This window comes from Ranitomeya imitator, chromosome 1, assembly GCF_032444005.1.
Source record: "Ranitomeya imitator isolate aRanImi1 chromosome 1, aRanImi1.pri, whole genome shotgun sequence".
In the NCBI taxonomy this organism is placed as follows: Eukaryota; Metazoa; Chordata; class Amphibia; order Anura; family Dendrobatidae; genus Ranitomeya; species Ranitomeya imitator.
Window position 1 is genome coordinate 740,842,984 of NC_091282.1, and position 12,042 is coordinate 740,855,025.

General features: G+C 43.5%; 1 protein-coding gene across 1 annotated transcript in view; it reads left to right on the top strand.

The window, feature by feature from the left end:
• Window positions 1-12,042, top strand: part of BRF1 (BRF1 general transcription factor IIIB subunit) — a 372,560-nt gene that overhangs the window by 57,962 nt on the left and 302,556 nt on the right. The window contains exon 3 of the mRNA XM_069734087.1: window positions 11,048-11,221. Within this exon, the coding sequence (XP_069590188.1) occupies window positions 11,048-11,221 (174 nt within the window). The remainder of the gene's footprint in view (window positions 1-11,047; window positions 11,222-12,042) is intronic.

The window sequence follows — 12,042 nt, forward strand, 5'->3', positions numbered from 1 at the left end:
GAACAAGCAGCGCGCGATCTGCGCTGTCATCCCTTTCGTCGGTGTGGGCGGCCATCTTCCTGGGGCCGCGCGTGCGCAGATCGAGTGCTCTGCTGCACGGGGCTTCAGGAAAATGGCCGCGGGATGCCGCGCGTGCGCATTAGAGATCGCGGCGGCCATTTTCCCAAAGCCGAGATGCAAACTCGGCTTTGGGAAAATGGCCGCCGCGATCTCTAATGCGCACGCGCGGCATCCCGCGGCCATTTTCCTGAAGCCCCGTGCAGCAGAGCACTCGATCTGCGCACACGCGGCCCCAGGAAGATGGCCGCCCCCACCGACGAAAGGGATGACAGCGCAGATCGCGCGCTGCTTGTTCACCACTACGCCACCAACGTAAAGCTGAGGAAGAACCAGCGATGTCACCACGCCCTCCCGACCTGACCAGCCTGATTGACAGGCGAAAATGGCGACTTTGGTAAGTTATTTCTCAGCATAGGTGGGGAATCGGGGTACACTACATACACTATAGGAACACACAGCGCAGGCCCTATTTAACAGTATTTATAGCTCAATCTCAAAAAACGGGGTGACAGGTTCCCTTTAAAATGGCTGTGCTTCCAAAGGGTTAATGTAGTGTAGATAGGGTTTAGTTTTACCGTAGTCTTTTCATTGGTAACTTTCATTTTTCAGCAGTTTTTGGTGTCTTTCTCCATACGACCAGCAGGAGGCACTACAGTTTTATATCTCTGATTTATTTTTCTAGTCCCAGTGCAATGAATCCATTTGCCTTCCCCCCTCCCAGCGCTGGAGCTGCTGTGCAGCTGATTGTGTGAGTTGTGCTCTTCAGCTGAAGTTCTTGTGTACCCGCCATATTTACCCTCTCATCACGGTTTGCTATGAGGCGGACCGGCCTGCAGCATGTCGTCATCTGCCAGTAACTGCCCGCTCAGCATAATTCCCCTTCCAGCCACTTGTAAGTGAATAGTTGTCCTTGCATCCTGCTAATCAGGCATGACCTGATGGGAAGGAGACAGGAGCATTGCCGTATTACACAGCGAGATGTTATACTGACAGCTTATTACTAGATACTAAACCCCCGCTCCATGGCTTACAATAATACGCCTATTACTAGGTGTGTTACAATCCATATTCTGGATGTCCAGGGCTGTCACGCCATCATTGTGGATCAGCACGATTCAAGGGGATTTGAGTATTGTATCCGGAATACCCAGTATTAAACATGGGGACAATATAGCCCCCTGAATGACCCTTAAGCTGATTTTTCACAATTTTCGCAATGCGTCGGGGAGAGATTCCGACGCTAGCGTTTGCTGCATTGCACAATGGAGGCAGCGGATGCATTTTTCCGGCGCATCCGCTGCCCCATTGTAAGGTGCGGGGAGGTGGGGGCGGAGTTCCGGCCGGTCCGTCGGGAGAAAAAAACATTACATGTAGGGTTTTTTTCTCCCGACGGTCCGCCAAAGCACGACGCATTCGTCGCAAGACGGATGCGAAGTGGGCAAATCCGTCGCAAATGCGTCGTCAATAGAAGTGAATGGGGAAAGAAACGCATCCTGCAAGCACTTTTGCAGGATGCGTTTTTTCTGCAAAACGACGCATTGTGACGGATTTAAAAAAACGCTAGTGTGAAAGTAGCCTTATACCTGTGCCTTTTTTTCCTAAACACACTGCTGTCAAATGTACCAAAAATGCATTTTTTCATGCATTTTAAGACTCCAGAACGTAACACTTTAGGAAGGAGTTCTTATACTGACCCCTTAGCCGCTTTCTCTTGCAACCCCCTTCCCCATTTCTTGGCAAGTACTCATGTGTTTTCAGTGTGGAGAAAGCTGCCATCACACCTCTTATTTTCCATGAAAATCCATCTTTACCTTGACATAATCTGTCATGAGGCCCCCTCGTACACATCAGATGGTCGTCTGGTCCCACACAAAATTGGTGCTTTTGCCCAACTTTCATCTAATGTGTATGGGAACGTTAACAAACAGACTAACCGCATGTAGCGAAAATGCTGCAGATCTTCCTTTGTGCAAATTCTTCTGCATCTTACAGTACCAGCAAAGTGAATGTCATTGACGTGCTGCACAAAAAATACACAGCTCTTCATTGCAGATTTAATCTTTTCAAGTGCATAGGATGAAACTATGGGAAGCTCAACTTCGACCTTCTTTTAAAGGGAACCGGTCATTGACTTTTTTTTTCTTTTTGCTATATGGAAACATCAATTACTGAGTACATTTGCAACAAATTTTGCAACTTTTTTTTTTAAATTTGTAAATACCGTACATCTGTAAGCCCTAATCCATGGCTACAGTGGTGGACTTAAATAAAAAATAAAAAAAAAGTGGCGAACACATAAAATAGACTTTTTTAATAGTGTCACAATGCTGAACGGCCACTTAACTGAAAGCATGACTACTGGGAGAAAATTTCCTTTATTTCTCCCAGAAGCTGCCAGCTTTTTGTCATGGGGCAGCTGTAGTCACCACTCAGTACATAGTGAGCGACGGCTGCAAGCATGCCCCGAGAAGGAGCGGTCATTAAAAGTGCAATGGGAAGTGTTTACAGTGTCTGCTCACAGTGCTCAGTGCTGACTGTAGACGCTTCGGGCATGCCTCTACGACTGAAAGCTGGCAGCTTCTAGGAGGACTAAAGTTCATTTTCTCCCAGTAGCCACACTTTCAGTATGGTGGCCGGACTTCATTGTGATGCCAGGGTCACACTTGCGAGTGCAATGTGATAAACTCGCGTGAGTCTCTCGCATCAATACACGGCACTGCCGCCGGCTCTCGGGACCGGAGCGTTCCGCTGCATAGAAATACATGCAGTCACACACTCCGGTCCTGAGTGCCGGCGGCAGTGCCGGATATTGATGCGAGAGACTCGTGCAAGTTTTTCGCATTGCACTCACAAATGTGACCCCGGCCTAACACTATTTTCCTGCAGATTAATAACGTCTAGGAACAGAACAGGTTGACTTTTTGCCGATCTCTATAGGCTTGTGTAAACACGCTAGTAATCAGCAGATGCATGAGCAGAACTGTTGTTTGTTCATGCCGGCATTACAATCATTCTTATCGGCAGATATTGTCTTGTGTAAACAAGGTATGTGCTGCCGATAATGATTTTTTTCTGCACAGAAAGATCATATTCAATGTTATTCTGGTCATTCTGATAAAACGACCGTCAATCTGCAATCGTTTGACGGACGCTGTCAGCAAATAAAAGAGGCCTTTAGGGAATGCGTCTATGTGACGTTTCCTCTGCACACTTCCCACAACTACTGTAGATCCTTAGTGGTAAATACCACTGAAGATTTCAGCGCGAAAATGGACATTTCACTCCTTGCATTACAAATTTTAGTCCAGAATACGGGCTAATTTACACTGTGGATATTCTCCGCAGTCAGTGCATAAGAGAGCTGTGCTGTAATAGAAGGAGGGAGCAATCCACCGTTTGCTTGTACCCTTAGGGTCCAGACACACGGTGGTTTTCATGATCCCAATGGATGAATATGACATTAAACACACAACTGTAATAAGAGTAGCTACATAAAAGCACAGATGCTCCAAGACGTTGGACACCTTTCCTCTATTGTGAATCCAGACATCCCTGCAAACTGGATTTCGCCAGTATCCAGCCCTCTGCTGACTTTTGCAGGCCATGTGCAGTCGGAGGAGCCGGATACTTCTGTGCCCAGTAGGTGGCATCTACACAAATAACTTACGAGCAGAAGGAATTTCTTTTGTCCTCGGCTGGATTTCTTTGTATTTTGCAGGGTCCAGATCTTACAGGAGGAATGTCGAGTCAGATCCAGTTGTTGTGGCTTATAAATAGATGCTTTTAAAATTAGATTCTTTTCTTCTCAGAGCTGAGCGATCGCCCTGGTATGCGGGGCACAAATAGCTTTCACTGGTAATCTTAGCACAGATTATTCTCATTTTCCTTCCAATTTAAGATGCATGCACATGTTGCGGATTAACAACCCTCCCCTTTATAAATGGAGTTTTATTAGACTTTGTGCTGCGATGATCTGCTTTGGGAGCAAAATTGCATACAATTGCACAAATTAGAGCTCACTGCAAAATGACAAAAATGATTTGTGTTTTGTTGCGAGACCATGGCAGAACCACTGAATTTTGTGTCAAGATTTGTCGCAGATATCTAATCCAGAGCTTTGCTACTGCAACATTTTAGGGCATGGTTAACAATTAGCAGCAATGTATCCACTTCCTTTTCCAAGGTAAGGAAGCAAAAAAAAAACATAGGAGGTCAAGATGTTGCATATTTTATAAAGCTTCTGGATAGAAGTACAACAAGATTTGCAGGTCCAGCGGCTACGTCGGTCTTCATTCTACCTTCCGGCATCTCCAGCACCTCTTCTCAGTTGTAAATCACGCATGATATCAGACGCATGTCGTGCTTAGTGATGACGCTTTACCAACTCACAAATCGGAACAGGGGCCAGGGATGCCAACACATAAAAGTAGGGTCACTAGGTTCTAGTCCAGCAACCATAGGTTACCAACATGGGCACTGGACCAGGGACTTGCAAATCTTTTTGCTCAACTGTAGTATATATTTAACATCTAGAAGCTTTTAAAAAATGCCTATATTAAATTTTCTTCATGACCTTGGAAGAGGAAGTGGATGCATCGCTGCCAAATGTTGGGAGCGCCTAAAGTTATTTGTGTCTTTTATGTATAAATATTTTCCGCAGTTTGTCACTGTGGACCTGTTTGCAGCTCAGCAGACCTGCTTTAATATGTAAACATCTTCAAGTGTTATGCGCTTGAAATGTTACAGAATTTTTGCCAAACTATATTCAGAGTAACAACGTGTTACATTGTAGGAGCCCTATACAAATAGGAGATGTTAAGGATCCCCGTCTGGAGGTCGCTGAGCACCCCGCTCCGTATGGGAGACACCTGGTAACCACCGCTCGGCAGCCCCCTGCTTTTGGAAGCCCATCGCTCGGCAGCCCCCTGCTTTTGGAAGCCCATCGCTCAACAGCCCCCGCTCCTAGGAGGCCCCATTCAGCTCACCCTGCTCAGGAGCCTCCACTCTTTGAAGTCAAGCTCAGCTGCCCACTCTCCTATGTCCCACATACAACAGCCCCTGTTCTTGTGAGCCCCCAATCTTGAGAATCTCCTTCTCATCAGTAACATATGGGTGCATCTGTAAATGTCACTGCATGTGAACCACCAGCACTGCTATAGGCACCAGGCCTATATGGGGCGTACACATAAAGTCCCCATGGTCCGGCATCATAAACCATCTGCCCTCCATGTGCTGCTGTATGGTGTCTCTGTGCTGCCCTTCACATCTGGGAAAATAATTAGATTTAGATTTTGGGGTTCCCTTTGGGCCTGTAACGTGATACGGGTGCCATATTGTAAGGCGAAGCATTTGATTCCTTTAGAGATGCTTATCTTCCTTGACATTGGGCTGATTGCTTGCTTTCAGAGGATTAAAGACTCATTGTCGGCACTCTCATCTGCTGCCTGAGGGAATGACTACCTTCACCGACTGATAGTTACGGTGTCACTAGGGGGACAATGACTTATCTGTCATGTCAAAGAGCAGGGAGCAACCTGGCCACTTGGTATTGTATACCGTGGTAATACGAGGACGGCTTATAAGCTTGTAGTAAGCGTGGATTAATAATAATAATAATAATAATAATTTTTATTTATATAGCGCCAACATATTCCGCAGCGCTTTACAAATTATAGAGGGGACTTGTACAGACAATAGACATTACAGCATAACAGAAATACAGTTCAAAACAGATACCAGGAGGAATGAGGGCCCTGCTCGCAAGCTTACAGACTATGAGGAAAAGGGGAGACACGAGAGGTGGATTGGACGGGGTCCCGGGTCCTGAGACCCGCACCGATCGATCAATAGACTCGCGAATATTGCGCAGCTCAGTAGCGCACACAGTACAGATTGAATAGGTTAACTAATGCCAAATATGAAAAAAACTCTCAGTGAAAATGTACTTTTTTTTTTAAATATAGGAGTGTATAGGAAACACTGCAGAAAAAAATCCATACCCAGATCGTGCTGCAATAAAAAAATAAATATATAATTAAATGCTGACTTATCAGTTTTGCTACAACCTTCAACAACTGTTCGTAGTATTTTGAAGGGGGGAATGCAACAAAAATGCTTCAAAATGATGCAAAAGAACCCAGCCTAAATCATCACAATTCAGGAAGTATACGGTAATTTCATTTTGCAAAATGATAGAGCACACACCAGATTAAAAGAGGTTACTGACATTGATAGAGACGTATACTTTGGCACAAAAACCAAACCCCTTAAAGGTTGTTTCCTAGGTGTTACTAATCATATACTCGTACTGTCTAGAAACGCTTTAACCTTTGACTCATGTCCTCGGGGCAGGACTTCCAGGCAGCCATTGCTGATCACATCCAGTCTGGCGAATAGTGATGTGTGCTGCTGACCTCCTCATGCTGTGCGCTCAATCATCCGGGGTCGTGCTTTTCCTCTGTAAAACGGGTTTATTGCAAAATGAATAGATTATCATTGTCCATTCATGGCTATAAGACCTCCGGTAGTTTACTTCTGATCTATCGCTTTCGTTTATCATCTACTTTCAGCAAAATATGGGTGAAGGCTTCCTAGGAAATGTATATGGTATGTGGCCATATCATGCACTTTGCATGAAGAGAAAGTCTGTAGCTAATGACTTGGATCACCAAATGAATATAAATTATTTTATTGACAAAAACACCTCAAACGAAACATGTTAAAATCAATTAAAAAAGCATAAGTCTCTATGAAAAAGAAAAATACCATAGCAATATAATATTAGGTCAAATCCTCCAGTCTGATAGATGTTAATATATTAATCACAAAACAGGTAATAGTTCACCAACGCACTTGGTATATATCTAGATGGTACAAATGGTAATATTGATCTTAGAAGGAGACACTATAGTTTCTTTATACCCAAGCAAAGATTGTTGCATATATGGTAAAATACCAATAAGTATACATTCTAAAAAATGCTAATAAAGCATACATGCACTATTATACACATAAGTGTAGACAATGACCAGGTGGGCCCTACAAATATATGCCTTGTGCAAACTTGCAACAGACGGTAAAGTGGGTGTGCAATATTATGGAATCAACCCAATGCAATAAAAGCACAGGAAAAAATACTGCTGGCACAAGAAATTATAAAGAGGAAATATTAAGGTGCGTGACCTGAAAAGCAGACAAGCATAGGAGCGACCTCACGCGTAGCGCCACTCAGGAGTGTGGCTTCATCAGGAGGAGTTTACTTATACACAGCCATTACACAATACACAGCAGGGGCACATTTATAAGATTATCTCAGTATAGGAAAAATGTAATCTTAACACATCCAATTGTGTAAGTTATTATTAATCCAAGATCTATTGATTATAATTAACTTTCGTTTATGGGAAAACCCCTTTAAGTTAAGGTACCTTCACACTGACCAACTTAACAACGATATCGCTAGCGATGCGTGACGTTGCAGCGTCCTGGCTAGCGATATCGTTGTGTTTGACACGCAGCAGCGATCTGGATCCTGCTGTGACATCGTTGGTCGGAGCAGAAAGGCCAGAACTTTATTTCGTCGCTGGATCTCCCGCAGACATCGCTGAATCGGCGTGTGTGACGCCGTTTCAGCGATGTCTTCACTGGTAACCAGGGTAAATGTAAAAAAAACCCAAAACACTACATACTTACATTCCGGTGTCTGCCGCGTCCCCCGGTGTTCTGCTTCCCTGCACTGTGAGCGCCGGCTGGCTGTAAAGCAGAGCACAGCGGTGACATCACCGCTCTGCTTTGCGGCTGGCGCTCACACAGTGCAGGGAAGCAGAACGCCGGGGGACAGACACCGGAATGTAAGTATGTAGTGGTTTTTTTTTCCCCACATTTACACTGGTAACCAGGGTAAACATCGGGTTACTAAGCGCGGCCCTGCGCTTAGTAACCCGATGTTTACCCTGGTTACCCGGGGACTTCGGCATCGTTGGTCGCTGGAGAGCTGTCTGTGTCTCTTCAATTAACCCTAAATATTTTTCATGATCTTGAGACAAGAGGGGTGGAGGGCACCATCGTTATATTACAACACTCGGATCAACCTGGAGTATGTCAAGTAAGCAATTAGCCCCCCTTGACCGGCTTCACATCACATCTGCGCTGTCTCTTTTTTCGGGCAGGTCTTGTATGGCGCTAATTGCTCCTTAGTGCATGCATTTTCATGCCCTCCTCTTTGCCATGGCTTGTGCTGAGTCTTTTCCTTTATTCCATTTTTTTCTTTACATCTAGTGCACTATTTATCCAGAGCTCTTAGGTATTTTCCTTATTTTTGTACGATTCAATTGGTCCTGGTCTACATATTTTAAGTCATCTTTTGTATGGAATCAGGTCTATTTGGTATAGAGTATACATATACAGCCATTACATCAGGCCAGTTTACTGGCATATATACAGGCACAGCATTTTGTGTTTAATATTGTTTGTTTATTTCTTCTGGCTCACATGCGCTCTATATTTGAGCTATTATCTGGTGCACATAAGTAATGGATAACATTGGGAGCTCTCCCTCTATCACAATGGTCATAATGATACCATGCCTATAGAGCAGTTATCATATTTCCATCAATAGAGCAGCTGCATATCTAGTTACATATTTATGTATGTGTATATATATATATATATATGTGTGTGTATATATATATATATATATATATATATATATATATATATATATGTTTTTTTTTGTTTGTTATCTGAATGATACATGATGTACTATATTGTATACATTCTTTGTGATAAGCTATCTTGGTCTTGGGGGGCATACCCCATTTGGGGTATGTATCACTTTGGTTTTTAAATGTTTTTAATTGTTTGGAGTGTCCTTTTTGACTGAAATAAAATTTATTAGTGTATTTATATTCTTTTTGGTGATCACTTATTCTTTGTATGTTTCTTTTCTTCTTTAATATGTTTAATGATCTTATAAAGTATATCCTAGTCCTGTAAAGAAAGTCTAGTACAGGCTGCCCCCAGGTTGTGAACTACGGTGGATATGTTCTGTAACTTTGTTTGTAAGCCAAATAGTGCGGCTGCCGGAGAGATGAGTATTATTTATATATGTTGTTTTAAACCAGTGCTCCCCAACTCCAGTCCTCAAGAGCCACCAACAGGTCAGGTATTCAGGATTTCCTTAGTATTGCCCAGGTGATGGAATTCTTGCCTTTCCAGGTAATGCAATGATCACCTGGGCAATACTAAGGAAATCCTGAAAACATGACCTGTTGGCGGCTCTTGAGGACCGGAGTTGGGGAACACTGTTTTACACAATACTCGCCTTGCTGCCTGGTACTCTTATTTGCATCACTGGCCCCTTTACTATAGGCGAGGACTTCTGGCCGCTTCCAGGCGGGGGGATTACTGCTCGCCCTAAGATTGCGATGAAGACACAAGTTTGATGTGCAGTGAGCTCTGGCTTTGCTGCAACTGGGAGTCCTGGTCTATAGTGAAGAAGCCAGAGATGTGGCACGTGGTGGCAAAAAGAAAAGGACCAGACAATGGCCCCGACAGGTCAACAGTGAGGTGAGTATTAACTTTTTTCTTTGTTGCTTTACATCCGGCGTTCAAGACTAATGGTCGTGCATAAGCCAGGGACTCTCCATAATACTAAGCAATGCTGGAAGTGAATGCGATGTACAGTACTGAAACCCTCTTGCTTTTTCTAATTTTAATGTCGTATACGATCACTTTATGAATGAGATATTGCATTGAATACTGTACAAAGGATCACATGAGTATTACGCTGGAGCCGGACGATCACTTTCTTGAACTGTTACTTTATTATAGATCATCCTCTTTAGTGCTTCTGCCGACATTCACGGTAGTAAAACTTTACAAGCGGCTGCTACCTTGACAACGCTGCCATTTTTTTCTTTGTCTGTGCTAAAAGAAGATGTGGAACCTGTGGAAGAACGTGTCTTTTTAGCATGCAAAATAAAAAAAAGCCCTCAAAAAATCAAGCAAACAATGCAGCACTGTTTACGAATTATATTTGTACTGCAAGCGATGCAATAAAGTCAACCTCCCTCCAAATTGTACAGAGCTGTCATGGGCGCCTATTGCACAATTAGACATTTGTGCGGCCCAACCGTACCTTTGTATTCCTTATATTTCATAAGGTATATTGGAATATGACAAATATTGGGATATCGCCCATCGGATGCGGGATTAGTGAACTATTCACGCCAGAAAATATTGCTTCTATTGAATAAAACATCCGTCGAATGCCTCACAAGTTCTGCCACACTACGTCCTGCACCTCTGCCATTCCACACCTGTTCCTGGGTAAGAACAGTAAAAGCGGTTTACTCTGGCTTTGATTGATGTCTTAAGAGCTCAATTGGCACTCATCCCCAAGATCCTATTGCAATATGTGGTAGGTATAATAATAATAATAATAATATTAGCAAATGTCTCCAATTAGAAATGTAGTCTGGTGTTCTGGATTCGCTGTGTCCCTTACCCCATGTGTAAGGCACTGCAGTAGCTTAGGTATCCATTATTACGACCACTAATAACTAACTGTCACTATATGAATGGTCATAACATGAATATCTAAGCTATTGCAGTGCCCTTCACATGGTAAAGTTCATAGCGAATCAGAAGAACTATACTACACTTCTAATTGGAGTATTTGCTAATATTAGTATTCCACCTACTACATACTTGGATAGGATCTTGGAATACCCCTTTAAGGTTCTTTGTCACACGTCGATGACCGGTCACATTATGATTCTTGTAAGAAGGGGAGCAAAAACTAAAAATGCGCAATAGTTCCATTTGTTCTGCATGTTGGCGGCAGCGCATCCCTGTTTATACAGGAAAATATGCTGCTGACAATAATCATCTAAGCGACATAGGTTTGATCTGCCGAAGATTGAGATGATGGCTGGTTATTAACCTGTCCCATGATGTAGAATAACAGAATGTTCCTTTTTTCCAGGGAAGAGACAGATCCATAATTTGGGAGTCCAACTGCAGCTCAACAAACATTGTTTGGACACCGCCTTCAACTTCTTCAAAATGGCCGTCAGCAAGCACCTAACCCGCGGTAGAAAGATGACGCACGTTATAGCTGCCTGCCTCTACCTGGTCTGTAGGACAGAGGGAACTCCTCGTATCCTTTTATTTTTCTGGTAGTATAACACACAGCACGATCATTTTTCGTTTTTGCAAAGTCTTTTCTGTGTGAGCATTTTCCACCTCCGCGAGCTATAAATGCGCTATTAGACCGCTACTTGTCAGAATAAACATTGTGCGAGCCGCTTTGAACAATACCTGTTACTTCTCACCTCTCGGTAATGTTACATTAAGTGTGACACTTTTATTCTTTTTCTTACTCGAGCTGGAAAATCCCGTCTCCCGAGACTCCTGTTGTTATACAGAGATGTAGGAGGCAGCTATTTCAGCTCCCTGGCATACGTACTGCGGTTACCAAGTATCTGCATGAGGTATCTCAAGGGCATTGTCCAGGGAGACCCAAGACATGGTTGGCGGTGGTTGTCTGAGGGCTTAGTAATGCCTACCTTGTACTGTCTGATTGCCAGATAATCGGATTAACTATGTCTATTAATTGTCTGCCTCGACAGCCGGCTTTCACCAAACACCGTGTCACTGACCTCTTGTAGAGGTGGACATTTTGGCTTCCAGGGGTCTCTTGTACAGCCTGGGGGGGTTTGTCTTATGTTGAAAAACGACAGAGGCTAGACTTATCAAGAGTTTGCTAAAGAAATGCACAGAAGACTCACGAGGAAATAAATGCTCTGCTGGAAAATTAAATGTGTAAACTGCGTTAGATAGACGACTTCTAGGAAGATAGGAAGGTTTTATTACAGGAGGATCGTAAAACATGAAGACGAGATTTGTCTCCTTCGTAGTGGCGCATTTACATGGAATCGCGAGCGCTGATGTACTATATACATGGCGCCGTGTTAAAGG